A 19,752-nucleotide genomic window follows, 5' to 3' on the forward strand; every position below is an offset into this window, starting at 1 on the left:
TTGGTTTTTTGGTACAGTTAAATAAATCTGATTTCCACCCCCCACCAAGGGCCACTAGTTCTATTTATGCTGCAAACATGAGGATGAGTTCAGCGTGTATTGGTATCAAACATTCTGAAAGCAAAAAAAGGAAAACCTCGATGTTTCTGTAAGAAAATAGCCTGTCGCTACCCTGCCTGCTTTATCATGTAGTCAGGACGTAAGACTAAGGCAAAAAACCGCAGAGGGAAAATATCCAACTTCTGAAATGTAATACGTAGTTTTCAAGAAGCATAAAACGTCACCGCTGCATTGGCCGGGGATCGAACCCGGGCCTCCCGCGTGGCAGGCGAGAATTCTACCACTGAACCACCAATGCTTGCTGTACAGGTAAGCCTTGCCGTCTCTAGGAATGCTTTGCCATTTTTCAGGAATCCAACTGATACCATCGACTTTGTTTTCAAAAAGATATTTAGGTAGCTTTCCGTTCTTATTGAATACAGCCTCATAACAGAGCCTTCTTGCCTTCTTCCCTTCTTTTCAGGAAGAAAAAAATCCTTTTCACTGCAACTTCAAAGCGTCTCTGGCAACACTGGAGGCTGGCCCGTGTGTGGGCTGCCCGGCTCCGGCACGGTCTCAGCGACGCAGTTGGACTGCTCCGACTGGGCCTGCACCTTCACCACGCAGGTGCGGGCTCCTGAGCTGACTCCGTCCGCAGCTGCAGGGCCCTGGGTATCCACTTGCCGAGTGGTCTCAAGCTCCGGACTCTTAAGTTTCAGGAAGCGCTATGGAAGATGCCAAATTCCTTAGTTTGGGAGGCAGAAGACATTTTATGACCGTGGGGAGGCTCAAAGTCCAGGTGGGTTCAGGAGGGAACGGGAGAGGTAGAATAGGGTTACATGAGTACGAAGAATAAAGAAAATGAAGTGGAGGACCGCGGAGGAAGAGAACCCGAGCAGAGGATAAAGGAGGTAGGGCGGCCAAAAGAGGAGGGAGGAGGGGAGGAGCCAAAGGGAAGAGGAGGCAAACAGAAACCTAGTGTTGCTCTCCACTGGTCTCCCCAAAGAAAAGGGAGGCAGTGGGGGATTTAAGAGTTTTGTGGATTTACCTTATGCTTCAGTTGCCATGGTTATGGGGTGGCACTGGAAACTTCTTCCTGGCAAACTGAGCGCAAAGGTCTCATTGAAGAATAATTTCCACAACGGGTGCAGTGATGACTCTAATACAAATATAAAAATGAACCCGGGTAAAAAAAATTTGTGTAACTCAATGAGGTAATTGGTGAGGTGTTGATACCTATTCAAAGGAGAATCCAAAGAGTGCTCGCAGCACCTATAGGAGAATCCAAAGAACAGATGCTATTTATAGATCAGGAATATTAAAATAGGTGTGTAAATGAGGCCAAAACTGTTTTGGTGAGATGTTCCCCAAACGTGTTTAAAGAAGATGGCCATCCATTTTGTCCCTACCGCAGTATATAATTAATTTGCATGTCCATAGATACGAAGAATTTTGTATTGCCATCATTATCTACAATTTGCAGAGTTGTAAAATAGCTCCCGTACAATCGGAATCAGATGACACAGAAAGATGTGTTATAGTTTTCCTTTGAGGCACAAATTTTTCCAGCAATCTTTTCCTTTTTAAGGTAGATTGCTGCTCAACCTTACCTGAGCATAAATGTAAGGGCCAAACTCAGAAGTTAAACTTGCTTTTGAAAGCTTATCAATGCCAAAAGCACTGGTCTGATATTCCTGATCATATTCTGGGGAAAGTCTTGGGTGGGGATTCTTTTCCTTTCTTTTCTTTTATTTCTTTCTTTCTTTTTTTGTTTTGTTTGTTTTGGTATCTTTCTGTCGCCTAGGCTGCAGTACAGGGCTGGGGATTCTTAAGACCTCGGTTCACAGCATGTGAATGTTTGTGTCTCTCCAAAATTCATATGTTGAAGCCCCAGTTCCCCATGTGACATATTTGAAGGTAGCTGGGAGGTAATTAGGTCATGAGGGTTAAGTCCTCATGAATGGAATTAGTGCCCTTATAAGAAGATACAGGAAAGACGTTACCTCTTTCTGCCATGTGAGGACACATCATGGAGGTAACTGTCTGCAAACCAGGAAAAATACTCCCTTCAGAACCAGGCTATGCTGGCAGCTTGATCTTTCCAGCCTTAGAACTGTGAGAAATACATGTCTGTTTAAGCTACCCAGTCTATGGTGGCAGTTTTTGTTGTTGTTGTTCGTTGTTTTTTTGTTTTGAGATGGAGTCTCGCTCTGTCACCCAGGCTGGAGTGCAGTGGCGTGATCTTGGCCCACTGCAACCTCCGCCTCCCGGGTTCAAGCGATTCTCCTGCCTCAGCCTTCTGAATAGCTGGGATTACAGGCGCCTGCCACCACGCCCGGCTAATTTTTGTATTTTTGGTAGAGATGGGGTTTCACCATATTGGTCAGGCTGGTCTCGAACTCCCGACCTCGTTATCCACCCACCTTGGCCTCCCAAAGTGCTGGGATTACAGGCGTGAGCCACTGCGCCCGGCCTATGTTGTTTTTTATAGCAGCCCAAGCTAAGACAGTGATGAAAGATCTGGACTCACTCTCTAGAAGCCTGTGCATGCACACACATATCTGCATTCGATTTCAGATATGGAACCTAGTTTAAATGAGGTAGGTTAGTTACGGTGATCATAGCTTCTCTTAAAGGAGAACAAACTTGCTAAATAAATGGAGAGGACAAATTGCCTGACAGTGCACAAACCAGCCGCATCCTGGACTTATGGTTGGTGTCATGCGCGTTGGTGTGAAGAGACCACCAAACAGGCTTTGTGTGCACAATAAAGCTTTTTAATCACCTGGATGCAGGTGGGCTGAGTCCGAAAAGAGGGTCAGCGAAGGGAGATAAGGGTGGGGCCGTTTTGTAGGATTTGGGTAGGTAAAGGAAAATTACAGTCAAAAGGGGAGTTGTTCTCTGGTGGGCAGGAGTGGGGGGTCACAAGGTGCTCAGTGGGGGAGCTTTTTGAGCCAGGATGAGCCAGGATGAGCCAGGAAAAGGACTTTCACAAGGTAATGTCATCACTTAAGGCAAGGACTGGCCATTTTTCACTTCTTTTGTGGTGGAATGTCATCAGTCAAGGCGGGGCAGGGCATTTTCATCTCTTTTGTGATTCTTCAGTTACTTCAGGCCATCTGGGCCTATACGTGCAAGTCACAGGGGATGCGATGGCTTGGCTTGGGCTCAGAGGCCTGACAGTTGGAACATTCTGCAGCGAAGAATTAGAAGAGCAAAAAGGGGGAAAAAAACTCCTCCAATAGGCGCAAGCACAGACACCCGTGATTGGTGTCCTTAAATTGACCTATACTCATTATAGCAGTAAAAAACACACCCCAGGGGGATATTTAACATGCTAATGAGACATGCGATGTATGTGCTACCATGCAAAACCACAGTGCACCAAGAGACCACCCAGAACATGTTTTATAGCAATGTCCTCCCACCTGCTCATGAATAATCATGTAAGACTCCCGTGAGGCGAGTTTGTCCAGTATCAGCCAGTACTGTCTCTTGAGCAGCCCTCTCTGATCAGCTTTATCAGAGTGTACTTTCGCTTTGCAATAAACTCTTGCTTATTTAGGACTCACTTTCAAATTATTTTGTGCAGTGAAGTCAAGAACCTGAACTGGCCCACCAGCAACATTAGAAACCGTACTCCAGTAGTTCTAGGGCCTCTGCTCTCCCTCTTTTAACCAGGAAGGTGGTTTTCTGCCAGGCGCGGTGGCTCACACCTGTAATCCCCGCACTTTGGAAGGCCGAGGCGGGCAGATCACCAGAGGTCAGGAGTTCGAAACCAACCTGACCAACATGGAGAAACTCCGTCTCTACTAAAAATACAAAATTAGCCGGGCATAGTGGCGCATGCCTGTAATCCCAGCTGCGCGGGAAGCTGAGGCAGGGGAATTGCTGGAACCCGGGAGGCAGAGATTGCAGTGAGCCGAGAGCACGCCATTGCACTCCAGCTTGGGCAACAAGAGCAAAACTCCGTCTCAGAAAAAAAAAAAAAAAGTAGTTTTCATCAGTACCATCCCTCTCATGCTGCTCATTCATTCATTTTCACACCTACTCTTCAGCCTTGCCTTTGTGAAGGCCCCCTCCTTGGGGAAGCAGCTTAGATGGGAAGGGGACGGGGAGCAGATAATGTGTAAGTAGGTACACACCAAGCTGTATTCCTGAAAATCACCCACGAGGCCCTACTTCCCTGCCTCCTGCCACACATGCCTCCTCTCCTCCCACACCAGGCCTTGTTCACTGTGCTTCAACCAATGAAGAGCCAGGTAATTCTTTAGAGCCTTCCAACCACAGTGTATTAGCCTGTTCTCATGATGCTATAAAGAACTGCCCAAGGCTGGGTACTTTATAAAGGAAAGAGGTTTAACTGAGGACTGGGGAGGCCTCGGGAAACTCTCAATCATGGTGGAAAGGGAAGCAAACACGTCTCTCTTCAAATGGTGACAGGAGAGAGAAACGAGAACCCAGCAAAGAGGGAAGCCCCTTATAAAACCCATCAGATCTCATGAGAACTTAGTATCACAAAAATAGCATGGGGGAAACTGCCCCCATGATCCAATTACCTCCCTCTGGGTCCCTCCCATGACACGTGGGAATTATGGGAACTACAATTTAAGATGAGATCTGGGTGGGGACACAGCCAAACCATATCACACAGACTCAGTACAGGCTTTGCAGTTTGTCTTCCCTATGCCCATAAACCTCTTACCCAAGAAATTCCTGCAGGTCTTTCACCTTCTTCCATTTTACTCCTCCTTTAAGTGTCCATTTGTCATCACTGAGGGCTTGCCTGATCACTATTTGACGCAGCAACATCTGCCTTCAAACAGAGAAATGTACACACCCTACCCCTCTTTCTTGCTTTGCATTTTTCTTCATAGCAGTTAGTTCCTTCTGACCTAGCATAAATTTCACTTTATTTCCTGTCCACCAGATTAGATGTCCCCAAAAGAAATGGATTTTTGTCAGTTTTGTTTACTGCTGTGTCTGCAATTTCTGAAAATATGCAGGCACCTAGTAGATGCGCAGTAAGTACTTATCAGTAAAGTAATATCTTTTCCTCACCCATCTCAAGGTTCATGGCTGAGGTCCCTATAACAAAAGACAAATTAACAACAGAAACTTATTTATTCTATGTTTTATGTGACACAGAAGCCTTCAGAGACAAATTTCAAAGATACCTGTGTATTTCTATGCTAAGTTTGATGAAGAAGTGGATAGCTGGGGAGAAATATCATTGTAGGACAGAAGGGGTATGATCTAATGGTAATAAACTGGGGGGATCTTAGCAGACCTGTTTAGATTCTTCTGTATTCCTATGTCTTCAGAGATAAGGACATTTCTTTTTTTCTTTTTTTTTTTTTTTGAGATGGAGTCTTGTTCTGTTGCCCAGGCTGGAGTGCAGTGGCACCATCTCGGCTCACTGCAAGCTTTGCCTCCCAGGTTCACGGCATTCTCCTGCCTCAGCCTCCCGACCAGCTGGGATTACAGGCACCCACCACCACACCCGGCTAATTTTTTGTATTTTTAGTAGAGACGGGGTTTCACCGTGTTAGCCAGGATGGTCTTGATCTCCTGATCTCGTGATCCGCCTGCCTCGGCCTCCCAAAGTGCTGGGATTACAGGCGTGAGCCACAGCGCCTGGCCAAGATAAGGCGCAGTGGCCAAGATAAGGCTTTCCTCCAGGTTTAGGGAGGGTACCTTTGGAATGAAAGTGAGAGTTAATACTTCACTAATTCACTTTATGACCTACTTTAAAGGAAGGTTAAAGAGTGACCTTCCTGCTTCTGATGTTTTCTCAAATGCCAAGGTGCCATATTTTGGGGTAACATGTCTTGAATCCCATCAAATGAATGAGTAAATTTGTACCCCTTAGCATGGTGTTGTTCACCTCGTAGACACTTGAAGGATGCAATGTTGGTTGGTTACTCAGCATTCAATTTGACAACAGCTCAATTTTCAAATAGTTTAAACCAGTGGTTCTCAAACTTTGGCATGCATCAGAATCACCTGGAGGGCTTATTACACAAAGATATTTGGGCCACAAACTCTAGGGTTTCTAAAGCAGTGTGTCAGAATAGAATGCAAGAATTTGCATTTGTAACAAGTTCTCAGGTGATGCCATCAAGGCATTCCATACCTTGCTGGCTGTGATACTAGCTGCGTCAAATTGGTATAGGTCTATAGCAATCTCACCTCCTGCCTCCTCAGAAGAAAGAATTAGACTGAGGGTCATAAGGCGGAGGGAGAGATAGAGGTAAGGTTTCGAGCAGGAGTGAAAATTTTATTATTATTATTTTGAACTAGAGTCTCACTCTATTGCCCAGGCTGGAGTGCAGTGGGCACAATCTTGGCTCACTGCATTCTCTGCCTCCTGGGTTCAAGCAATTCTCCTGCCTCAGCCTACCAAGTAGCTGGGACTACAGGCACACACCACCACGCCCAGCTGATTTTTATATTTTTAGTAGAGATGGGGTTTCGCCATATTGGTTAAGCTGGTCTCGAACTCCTGACCTCAGGTGGTCCACCTGCCTTGTCCTTCCAAAGTGCTTGCATTACAGGCATGAGCCACTGCGCCCTGGGAGAGAAAGTTTATTAAAACATTTTAGAGAGGAATTAAAGGAAGTAAAGTACACTTGGAAGACGGCCAAGTGGGTGACTTGAGAGACTCAAGTGCGCTGTTTGATGTTTGACTTGGGACTTTATATGTTAGCATGCTTCCATTGGCATGTTTCCGGGGAGTTGCATTCCTTTTCCCCTGATTCTTCCCTTGGGGTGGACTGTGCTCATGCACAGTGGCCCTGCCAGCACTTGGAGGGGCTGCATGCACAATGTGTTACTGAAGTTGTACACATGCTTACTTGGGGCTTTCTTCTTCTTCTTCTTCTCCTTTTTTTTTTTTTTTTTTTTTGAGATGGAGTTTCGCTCTTGTCACCTAGGCTGCAGTGCAGTTACATGATCTTGACTCACTGCAACCTCCACCTCCCTGGTTCAAGCAATTCTTCTGCCTCAGCCTCCCAAGTAGCTGGGACTACAGGCATGTGCCACCATGCTTGGCTAATTTTTGTATTATTAGTACAGACGGGGTTTCACCATACTGGCCAGGCTGGTCTCGAACTCCTGACCTTGTGATCTGCCCTCCTCGGCCTCCCAAAGTGCTGGGATTACAGGCATGAGTGACTCTCATTTTTATCAACTTTTGTCTCTTGTTTTTAGAATTTTCTTCATGCTTAACAATCCTGATATTCTCATTTTTTTGCTCAAGTTTTCCTGTGAAAAACCAAGTTAACCTATAGTGTTTCTCTAGTGAAAAGGACATTTCTCTGTTAGATTGGCTGGACAACCTTGACTAGATAATTGTCATGTTTCAATTTCTGCCCGTGTACAATGGAAATAGGAACATCTGTTCAAAGAGATAAGAAATGTGATTTCTTTGAAAAGAATAAGTTGTTTCTTAAATAGAAGATGTAATTCAATTACACTTTTAACACATATGAAAAGAGTGGTTTAGTGGCAAACAACTGGAATTTGGAGGTACTGGCCAGAATTCAAATTTTGGAACTCCCTGTTACAAAGTATGTGTCAATCTGAGCCACAGTTTTTACCTGCTACTGAGGGACAATAATATTTGAAACATGATTGTAGCAGATACTCAGTGAGAACTTACTATGTTCCCAGAATTATGCTGAACCATTAAATTTCTGAACTCTTACAGTATTCCCTGTAATCCAGTAATAGTTACTATACCTATTCTGCAAATACAAACGCTGTTGCATTCTTGAGCTTACCAGAAAGTATTGTGAACCCCCAAAATTTGAGACAGGTCTCAGTTAATTTAGACAGTTTATTTTGCCAAGATTGAGGACACACACCCATGACATAGCCTCAGGAAGTCCTGACGACATGTACCGAAGGTGGTTGGGGGCACAACTTGGTTTTATACATTTTAGGGAGACATGAGACATCAATCAATATATGTAAAAAGAACAGTGGTTCCGTCCAGGTAGGCAGGGACAACTCAAAGCAGGGAAGGGCTTGCAGGTCACAGGTAGGTGAGAGATAAACTGTTGCATTCTTTTGAGTTTCTGATAAGCCTTGCCAAAGAAGGCAATCAGAATATGCATCTGTCTCAGCGAGCAGAGGGATGACTTTAAATAAAATGGGGGGGAAGGTTTGCCCTGAGTAGTTCCCAGCTTGACTTTTCCCTTTAGTTTAGTAATTTTGATTTTTCTTTCACAGTATCAACAAAGTTTTCAGGATACAACTCAGACTTATGGTCCTTCCATAAATGGTCCTAAAATCATTTGTTGACTGAAACATGGAGGATTCCAGTTAGCCAGCTAGGCTATCAGGAGTAACAGTGAACTTCACACATTGCAATTCACAACTGCAATAGCAACCATGTTGTGACTGTCACCTGGCCAACATGATTGTAAAAGTCATAGATTATAGATGAACAGCAATTTTTAAGAGAAGTTAAATGTGAGAAAATATACATCTTAGAATTTATGAAATTTGGAATATAAACTGTGGGGCATAGAAGCAAACATCTATAACTGAACTAAAATTCTCTCAGGCTTGCAACAAAACGTGTTGTCAGGGAACATATGTTGCTATGATTTGAATCCTTTTAACTATACTGATAGATGTTTTATACTCTAGAACATGGTCTATCATGGGAAATGTGTGTGCGCTTGAGAAGAACGCATATTCTGCTGATGCTATGTAGAGCCTTCTATAAATGTCAAATAGATCACTTAGGTTGATAATGTTCAAGTCTTCTATATGCCTACTGATCTTCTGTCTATTTGTTCTACCTCTTATTGATGAAGGGGTGCTGAAATCACCTATAATCATGGCATACCTACCTCTTTCATCTCTACCAGATTTCTCTGTATGTATTTTGAAGTTTAGTTATCATGTGTATAAATATTTAAGATTCACATGTCCTTTTGATGGATTGGTTTATTATTATTAAATGATTATATTCTTGGCAATATTCTTTACTCTGAAATCTACTTTTTCTTATAATAACATAGCCAATTCTTTTGATTAATGTTACTATGGCTACCTTTTCCAATCTTTTACTATTTACTTGTGTGTGTCATTATAGATACATATATATACACATACACAAACACACACATACATATATTTTTATTTTATTTTATTTTATATATTTTTTGGAACAGTCTCCCTCTGTCACCCAGGCTGGAGTGCAGTGGCACATTTCATGGCTCACTGCAACCTCCACCTCCCGGGTTCAAGTGATTCTAGTGCCTTAGCCTCCCAAGTAGCTGGGATTACAGATGTGCTGCTACTGTGTCCTGCTAATTTTCATATTTTTAGTAGAGACGGAGTTTCCCCATGTTGGCCAGGCTGGCCTCAAACTCCTGACCTCAAGTGGTCACCTTGGGGTCCCAAAGTGCTGGGATTACAGGTGTGAGACACCATGCCCGGCTAGTGTCCTTATATTTAAAGTACCTTTCGTATAGACAGCATATAGTGAGCCTTGCTTTTTTATCAGTCTGATGATCTGTGTCTTTTTATTGGAGCATATGTGGGACACATTTTGGTACTGGAAATGGTGTTTAAAAAAAAAACCTGTGACATATTTATGGGACTATTATTGTTATTCTTAATGTAAATAACTTAGAAAAGTAAAATATGACAAATATGACAATGTATTTTGTGTCTATATTTAAATTATACACAGAGAGACAGACTGTATTATCTTCCTAATAATTCCACTATCCATATGGTGCTAATACTCATGCACCTTTTAAAAACTATATTGATTTCTTATATCTGCACAAAGGATTTTATTTTTTCACCAATTTTTGCCCTGTGGTCAATTCAGTGTATGTACTGAAAAATGATATAACCTATGTGTTTGTTGTTTTAAACAGGAAAATGTATACAGTTTACAAATTCTCATAAGATAGTAATGATACTACGAGTAGGAATACAGTTGGATTCTTGCTCATTTCCTTAAGAATCTAAAATTTAAAAATCTGACCCTTCAGAAGTAAATTTTATGCTCTTTTCTTTGGAAGATGATGGACTATATAGCCCTAAATGATACAGATGATGCAGTACCATGAATGATGGCCCTTCCCAAAACATATGTCTAGGTGATAATCACTGGAATCTGCAAATGTTACCTTATATGCAGAAAGATGTGATAAAGAATCTTGGGAGGAGGCATTTATTCTAGATTATCTGAGTGAATTCTAAATGCCATCATGAATTCCTGTAAGAGACAGGCAAAGAGGGATTTGACTGAGGCTCACACAGAAAAGAAAGAGATATGAAAATGAAGCCACAGCTGAGAGTGATGTAGCCACAAGACAAGGATGAGCAGGGCATGCCAATAGTCACTAAAAAACAAAAAAAGCGGAAACAAGTTCACCACCACCACCACACCTCCTCTGCCCAGCACCCTCCAGAGAGAACATGGCCTTGCTAGTACCTTGATTTCGGACTTCTGGCTTCCAGAACTGTGAGATAATAACTTTCTATGGTTTTAAGCCATCAAGTACATGACAATTGGTTATGATAGCCCTGGGAAACTGATACAGCTGATTACTTCACTGTATCCTTTGTTTAAATATTCCATTAAACCCCATCTTTTATCTTCAGGAAGTTTATAAAAAATCTAACCAAATTTCTCCTATATTGTAATTGGCAGAGCCATACACTTTTTGGATTGAAAGGGATCTTATAAGTCACATAGTCCAACTTCCCTTGGACTACTTCTCATATTTGAAAATCGTATCTCCACAGATATTTACCCATTCAAGCCATTTCATGTTTTCTAGCATTGACTTCTATATGCTAAATCAGAATAGCTTCCATCCAGTTCTTTCCTTGGAATCAGCTCAATTTCTTTTACATGACATTATTCCAAAGGTTTAGTTATATCTATCATTTTCTCTGCCTGTTTTTGTTTCTTTGGTCATTAACAGAAATTGTTATCACAAATGTTATTTCACAAAAGAAAATTCCTAAAACAGAATTTAAAGAGGAAAGGCATTAGGTAGATTGTTTAATTCAATCTCTATTTTATATAGAATTCTATTTTCCCAAATTGCCAGAAATGGTCGGCTATTTCCTCATGGTATAACATCTATTTGTGTGTGTGTGTGTATGTCCTTATATCATGCTCAGATCTACTTTTTAATTTTTATGCATCAGTAGGATTTCTAACCTTTATGAGACAAACTAAGCTATGCACATGATTTCCCTTTAAATACCTGAAGAAAGCTCTGCTTCATACTTTGACAAAGCATTTTCTACTCAACATTGAAAAAATAAATGCCTTCAATAATTCTTCAAGAGGCATGATGTTCTGATTTTTCAATTCTCTAGTCATTATTTTGTGTAGGCATTTTAGTTTTATAATGTATCTCTTAAGATAAAAATCCTCAAACTAAAGCCAATAATCTATATGTTTTATTATCCATATGTCTTAGCTGGGCTTCTATGGGATTCACTGCCAGTCATATTTCTACTAATACTATTCTGTAGTATACGAATGAAGTAAATGTGTCCATCTTGATTTATGTTAAATTTCATCCTTTTATTTATTGCTTTTATTTTTTAATTTTACTTCTGATTTCTCTAGAATTATTAATTTCCCAAAGTTTAATGTCATTTTTAACTTATGAAGTCTGTTCTCTTTAAATTCATGCAAGTTATTTATAAGTGCATATTCTAGTAGGACAAAACACTTAAGTCTTATAATGATATTTTCAGGGTGATAGTGTTTTATTAATCACCTTTTGAGTGAGATTTTACAAAAAGATAGGGACAAATGGAACCGCTTTAACATTTTGGTCATTATTGCTCCATGTTGTACAGAAGTAGATAAGAATTGTTTGCAAATTCTATTCAGAAATCAAGATTTATGGAAGTCCTAGCCAGAGCAATCAGGTGAGAGAAAGAAGTAAAACACATCCAAATAGAAAAAGAAGTGCAACTATCTCTGTTCACTGAGAATATGATTCTATCCCTAGAAAACCCTGAAGACTTTGCCAAAAGGCTCCTGGAACTGATAAACTACTTCAGTAAAGTTTCAGGATACAAAATTAACATTCAAAAATTAGTAGCATTTCTATACACAAATAATGTTTAATCTGAAGCCAAATCAAGAGGGCAATCCCATGTACAATAGCTACACACACACAAAATTACCTAGGAAGACATCTAATGAAGGAGGTAACGATCTCTATTAGGCCGGGCGCAGTGGCTCACGCCTGTAATTCCAGCACTTTGGCAGGCCGAGGGGGGCGGATCACGAGGTCAGGAGATTGAGACCATTCTGATTAACACGGTGAAACCCTGCCTCTACTAAAAATACAAAAAAATTAGCCGGGCATGGTGGCAGGCGCCTGTAGTTGCAGCTACTCGGGAGGCTGAGGCAGGAGAATGGCATGAACCTGGGAGGCCGAGCTTGCAGTGAGCCGGGATCGCACCGCTGCACTCCAGCCTGGGTGACAGAGTGAGACTGTGTCTCAAACAAACAAACAAACAAACAAAAAGATCTCTATTAGGATAACTACAAAACACTGCTGAAGAAATAATAGATGACACAAACAAATGGTAAAACATTCAATGCTCATGGATTGGAAGAATCAATATTGTTAAAATGGCCATATCAGCCAAAGTAATCTATAGATTCAATGCTATTCCTATCAAACTATGAACGTCATTTTTCACAGAAGTAGAAAAGCTATTCTAAAATGCATATGGAACCAAAAAAGAGTCCCACTGGCCGAAGCAATCCTAAGAAAAAAAGAACAAAGCCAGAGTCATCACATTACCCGACTTCAAACTATCCTATAAGGGCTACAGTAACCAAAACAACATGGCACTGGTACAAAAAGAGACACATAGACCAATGGAACAGAATAGAGAACTCAGAAACAAAGTCACAAACATATAGCCATCTGATCATTGACAAAAATAAGCAATGGAGAAAGGACTTCCTATTTAATAAATCGTGCTGGAATAGCTGGCTAGCCATATGCAGAAGAATGAAACTGGGCCCTTATCTGTCACCATACACAAAGATTAACTAAAGATAGATTCAAGTTTTAAATGTAAGACTCAAACTACAAGAATCGAAGAAGAAAACCTGGGAAACACCATTCTGAACATGGGGCTTGGGAAATAATTTATGACGAAGTCCTCAAAAGCAATTGCAACAAATACAAAAATTAACAACTGGGACCTAATTAAACTAAAGAGCTTCTGCATAGAAAAGAAACTGTCAACAGAGTAAACAGACAACCTACAGAATTGGAGAAAATATTTGCAAACTACGCATCCAACAAAGGCATAATGTCCAGAATCTCTAAGGAACTTAAACAATTGAACAAGCAAAAAGCAAATAACACCCATTAAAAATGGACAAAAGAAATAAACAGACACTTCTTGAAAGAAGACATACAAGCAGCCAATGAACATATGAAAAAATGTTAATCATCACTAATCACCAGAGAAATGCAAATCAAAACCACAGTGAGATATTATCTCATACCAGTTGGAATGGCTATTATTAAAAAGTCAAGAAACAACAGATGCTGGCAAGGCTATGGAGAAAAGTGAATACTTATACACTGTTGGTGGGAAAGTAAATTAATTCACCCATTGTGGAAAGCAGTTCAGGGATTTCTCAAACAACTTAAAACTACGATTCCACTCAGCAATTCCATTACTGGGTATATATCCAAAAGAAAACAAATCCTACCAAAAAAACACATGAACTCATATGTTCATCACAGTACTATTCACAATTGCAGAGACATGGAATGAGCCTAGGCACCCACCAACAGTGAATTAGATAAAGAAAATGTGGTACGTATATACCACGGAATACCATGAGTCATAAAAAAGAAAAAAATCATGTCATTTGCAGCAACATGCAGCTACAGGCCATTAACCTAAGTGAATTAACACAGGAATAGAAAACCAAATACTATATGTTCTCACTTATAAGTGGGAGCTAACCATTGGGTACTCATGGACATAAAGATAGCAACAGTAGACACTAGGGACTACTAGAGTGGGTAGGTGGGGAGGGGGACAAGGGTTGAAAATCTAACTATTGATACTGTGCTGAGTACCTGGGTGACAAGATCAATCATACCCAAAAACCTCAGTATCACAAAATATGCCCAGGTAACAAACCTGCAAATGTACCCCCTGAATCTAAACTAAAAGTTGAATTAGAAAAAAAAAAAGAAATCAAGAATTATAGGCTGGGTGCAGTGGCTCACGCCTGTAATCCCAGCACTTTGGGAGGCCAAGGCAATTGAATCACCTGAGGTCAGGAGTTTGAGACCAGCCTGGCCAACATGATGAAACCCTGTTTCTACAAAAAATACAAAAATTAGCCAGGCGTGGTGGCACTTGCCTGTAATTCCAGCTACTCTCCATAGGCTGAGGCAGGAGAATTGCTTGAACCCAGGAGGCAGAGGTTGCAGTGAACTAAAATTGTGCTACCATACTCCAGCCTGGGTGACAGAGTAAGACTCCGTCTGAAAAACAAAAACAAAAAAAAAATTATTATACGTATCTCTATAACATAGTTTAGTAATTGTTATTCTAAATGAAGCCAGAATATATATGTATATAGTCACAAGGTAACTGATGGCAAAATATATATAAAATTTTGTCATATGGCTTTAGAACTTACCAATATGCAATTTATTAGATCAATTAATGGCTCATTTAAAAACATATAAAATACTTCAATCTCCATCACTCTGGTTTCTCTACTATTTTCTCATAATTCTTTAAAGGACCCTGACATTGCCTTTGAGCTGACATCAAAATTTGTCTCTGGAAATCTGGTATATCATTTAGTTGGACTTTAAGATATGAATACATTTTTATTAAGGAATGTCCCCTCGTATTTCAATATACTCTATTAGTGTTTTCTCCTATTTTCCTTTAAATTATAACTCATTTCTAAAAATAAAGGATAGAAACTCAGCAAGCAGCATACCTTTATTTATTTTAACTGTTAGCACAGCTGTTCCTAAAGTGTGGTCTCCTAACAGGCAACATAAGTATTACCTGGAAATTTGTAGAAATGCAAATTATCAGGCCTCACCCCAGACTTACTGCATTAGAAGGTCTAGGGGTAGGTGACCCCCACCAATCTGAACTTTAAAAGCCCTACAGATGATTCTGATGCAAGTTAAAGTTTTAAGATCCACCATGTTGGGTTAGAATTATGCTGAAATTTATGTTGTTACTGTAAGGTTTTGAAGTAAAACATTCTAATTGTATTTCTTTGTTACTGCATGTTATACTTTTATGACATATTTGATAAAAGAAAAAATTGGAAAAAGAATACTAATGAAGCAGTTAATATAATTATAGTGTAACTCACAAAATCAACCAAATAACCAACTTATAGTGTTTATTTTCTCTAGCATTTTTACGGGCTCTGAAGTCCATATGGAAGAAGTTGAAATTATGATCTATGCTACCTCAAGGGAACTAACATGAAATTAATAAGCATTTCTTTTTGTACAAGAAATGTGCATTAAACAAGCTGTGGACATGATTATATAATGTGCTTTTTAATGACTTAACCTATAAGTGCTTGCTTTCATTTCCTTTTTTTTTTTTTTTTTTTTTTTTTTTTTTTTTTTTTGAGATGGAGTCTCACTCTGTTGCCTAGGCTAGAGTGCAGTGGTGTGATCTCTACTGCAACCTCCACCTCCTGGGTTGAAGCGAGTCTCCTGCCTCAGCCTCCCTAGTAGCTGGGACTACAGGCCCACACCGCCACGCCCAGCTAATTTTTGTATTTCAGTAGAGACAGGGTTTCACCATTGTTGCCCAGGCTGGTCTTGAACTCCTGACCTCAGGCAATTCACCCGCCTCAGCCTCCCAAAATGCTAGGATTACAGGCGTGAGCCACCATGCCTGGCCCCTTTAAGTGCTTTCGAGGTTAAAAGGAGAGAGATAATATATACAATGGAAGAATAATTTTAAAAGGTTAAAAGCAGGCATTTGATTTCAGTCTAAAATGTAGCTACAACTTTATTTGGTAGATGGAATAAGACACTTCAACAGGAAGTGCGAAGTACAGAAACAACAGAAGATCTAAGTAAAACTGGGGGTTGGAGAATCATTGTGGATTTTAGTATTGTGTTGATGTGCGAATAGTGTTAAAATTTAGGCTAGGGCTGTTAACCTTATATCGATAATTAAGACAAGGTTTTGGATACTTCTGTTAGATCTACAATTGTCTGAAAAATAATTTGTGCCGTGGAGTTTGTGTGTGTATGTGTGTAAGGATGAGGGCATCTGTATGTGTATCAAATGTTTTGTTTCTGGGGAAAGAATTTCTAAGCTTTTATTTTGGTTTCGGAGAAGTCTAAGACTCTTCCTGATGTATACAGACTAGTGCTAAGATGTTTGAGACCTTAAAGATTTTAAGGCTATGCTATTTTGAGAATTCATAAAAGATCAGTTCTCAAGATTTGTGCAATGAATATATTTAGGCAGTGGAAAACAGATATAGTTCTCTGTCGACATTTTATTTGAAGACCACCATAATAGTTTTTCTAAGAATAGTAATGATAAAGCAATTTGGAGAGAATTAAATTATAAGCTGTGTAAAATTGATGTCTTTAAAAGGCCTATAATTTGGGAATTCCTTATTTATTTATTAACACCCTTGCAAGCAACCTCTCAAAAGCTCCCTTTACATCTTTGTTTCTAAGTGTGTGTGTATGTGTGTATTACTGAAGAAATGATTTCTGGATCAGGAAAGTCTAGTTTATATTGAATTGTACAAACATTGATGTAAAGTTTGACAAACCTTGAAAATGTTTTGATTAGTTTTTGGTGCATTGGAAGGCCAGTTCTGGGGGCTTGTTCAATGAAAATGTTTAGGCAACAGAAATAAATATAGCTTTTTGTCAAGGAAATTTTCTTTGAGAGAGATTACAATAGTTCTCGATAGTAATGACAAAAATAGGGCAACTTGCAGAGAAATTAGTAAGCTAAGTAAGCATTGTGTCTTTAGCAAAACTTATCATTTGTATATTTCTTATTTCTTGATTAAGAAGACTCTTGCAACCAGCCTTTTAAAGGCTTCCTTTACCTCTTTGTTCCTAAGTGTATATATAAGGGGATTCAGCATGGGTGCAATGATTCCATAGAAGAGAGAAACCATCTTTCCCCGGTCCTTGGAGCGGGGTGAAGGTGGTTGCAGATACATGGAGATAGCTGTACCATAAAAAAGTGACACCACAATTAGATGGGAGCCACATGTCCCAAATGCCTTTCGTCGACCTTCAGCAGACTGGATTCTCAACACTGCTTGGACAATAAAAGCATACGATATAAGGACAAGTGTCACGGGTATTAGAAGGAACAGCACACTGATGAAGAATAGTTCAGCCTCATTTGCTGTTGTCTCAACACAGGACAACTTGAGCAGAGCAGGGACTTCACAGAAGAAGTGATCCACTTCTTTGTGACCACACAGTGGCATCTTAAGTGTCCAGGTGGACTGTAATACTGAATTGCTAAAGCCACTAATCCAGGATGCAGCTGCCAACTGGAGGCAGAGCCTCTGGTGCATGACAATTGAGTAATGTAGAGGCCGACAAATAGCTACAAACCTATCAAAGGACATGATGGCCAGGAGAAGACATTCAGTGGAACCCAAGGCCAGGAAAATGAAAAGCTGGGCCACACAGCCACCGTAACTGATTACTTTCCTGGTGTTGCATATGTTTACCAGCATTTGTGGAACTGTACTTGTGGTATAGCAAAGGTCCAGGAGTGAGAGATTGCTAAGAAAAAAGTACATAGGGGTGTGGAGTTTGAAATCCAAATGTAACACAAGAATTATTGTCAGATTGCCAAAGATTGTCAAGATATAGGAAAACAGAAACATCACAAAGAGTGGAATCTCTAGCCATGGTTGATCTGTGAAACCTAACAGAATGAACTCCTGTGGGACACTCTTATTTACCCAATTCATGTTGAATGGCTCAACTCTTCATTCTCTGAAATACAAGAAGTCAGGAAGTTAACAATACACTTACTGATTTTGTCGGCTATAATCATTTTGCTAGCAATTTACATAAAATTACAGACTGATCCAATTAATGTGAAAAAGTATTGATAAAAATATAAATATTTATCCATCCAAGTATTTAAAAAGTGTTTATATATTTGTAACAGCGTATCAGCAAAGTGAATTTCAAGAATCCATTTTTTTATTTTTTATTTATTTTTTTTTGAGACGGAGTTTCGCTGTTTTGCCCAGACTGGAGTGCAATGGCGCCATCTCAGCTCACCGCAACCTCTGCCTCCATGGCTCAAGCGATTCTCCTGCCTCAGCCTCCCCAGTAGCTGGGATCACAGGCATGTGCCACCACACCTGGCTAATTTTGTATTTTTAGTATTGATGGAGTTTCTCCATGTTGGTCAGGCTGGTCTCAAACTCCCAATTTCAGGTGATCCTCCCGCCTCAGCCTCCCAAAGTGCTGAGATTACAGGCATGAGACACCATGCCCGGCCTAATTTCAAAAATCTTAAGCCATATTTTCAGTTTCCAAATTGACATAATGTATCCTTTGATATTTTACTGTTTGTAAATGTATTTTTCACATTCTTCCTACCTAGATATTTACTGTGAGGTAGATGTAGATACAGTTTCCTGTCATTTGAATTCATTCTAATTTCTCCTCAAGGCCAGTGAGATTCCCTGATTGTAGGAATCAGTTAAAATTAGTTAAAGCCACCTCCCATTATTCCCCTTCCCTCAAAAAAGTCATGTAGACAGTATCTAGTAAGTTATCAGACACAATTTAAGGAGACACATCCTTTTCATTTTAGAAGCTCATAGAATTTGTATAGATTCCTTAATAATATGATATTTGAAGTTGACAGGCTGGTCTCATATCCCTACCCTCTCTAATTAGTTACATTCATGATATTGGAATGCTTCTAACCCTTTGATCTCCACACTTCTCATTTGTAAAATGAAGATGATACAGTGATCCCCCTTTATCAATGGGGGATACATTCCAAGACCACCAGTGGCTAGATACCTGAAACTGTGGGTAGTGCCAAACCCTATATATACTGTTTTTTTTAATACCTCCACAACTATAATAAGGTTTAATTTATAAATTAGGCACAGTAAGAGATTAAGAACAATAATAAAATGGAACAAGTATAACAGCTCCACACCCCCATTTATTGTAATAAATGTTATGTGAACGTGGTGGCCCTTTCTTTTTTTCTCTTCAAAACACCTTATTCTACTGTACTCACCCCTCTGTGTTCTGATGATCTGATAACCGAGATGGCTACTCAGTGACTAACAGGCAGGTGGATGCTCTAAATCAAGCTTGTCCAACCTGAGGCCCACGGGCTGCATGCAGCCCAAGATGGCTTTGAACGCAGCCCAGGACAGCTTTGAATGTGGCCCAACATAGATTTGTAAACTTTCTTAAAACATCCTGATACTCACTGATGATTTGAAAAAAAAAAAACTCATCAGCTGTAGTTAGTGTTGCTGTATTTTATGTGAGGCCTAATACAATTCTTCTTCCAATGTGGCCCAGGGAAGACAAAAGATTGGACACCCCTGCTCTAAACAGAGGGATGATTCCTGTGACTGGGTGGGACAACACAAGACTTCATCAGGCTATTCAGAATGGCGTGAATTTA

General features: G+C 40.1%; 1 protein-coding gene and 1 non-coding gene across 2 annotated transcripts; both read right to left on the reverse strand.

The window, feature by feature from the left end:
* Window positions 1–287: 287 nt before the first annotated feature.
* TRNAG-GCC lies at window positions 288–358 on the reverse strand. The gene has a single exon. It is a non-coding gene; the product is annotated as a tRNA-Gly (tRNA).
* Window positions 359–17,110: 16,752 nt separating this feature from the next.
* LOC105547580 (olfactory receptor 2B2) lies at window positions 17,111–18,052 on the reverse strand. Its single transcript, XM_011991236.1, has one exon. The coding sequence runs from the start codon at window positions 18,050–18,052 to the stop codon at window positions 17,111–17,113; it is 942 nt and encodes a 313-aa protein (XP_011846626.1).
* Between the last annotated feature and the right edge of the window lie 1,700 nt (window positions 18,053–19,752).

The sequence above is a fragment of the Mandrillus leucophaeus genome, unplaced genomic scaffold (assembly GCF_000951045.1).
Source record: "Mandrillus leucophaeus isolate KB7577 unplaced genomic scaffold, Mleu.le_1.0 Scaffold392, whole genome shotgun sequence".
Taxonomy (NCBI): Eukaryota; Metazoa; Chordata; class Mammalia; order Primates; family Cercopithecidae; genus Mandrillus; species Mandrillus leucophaeus.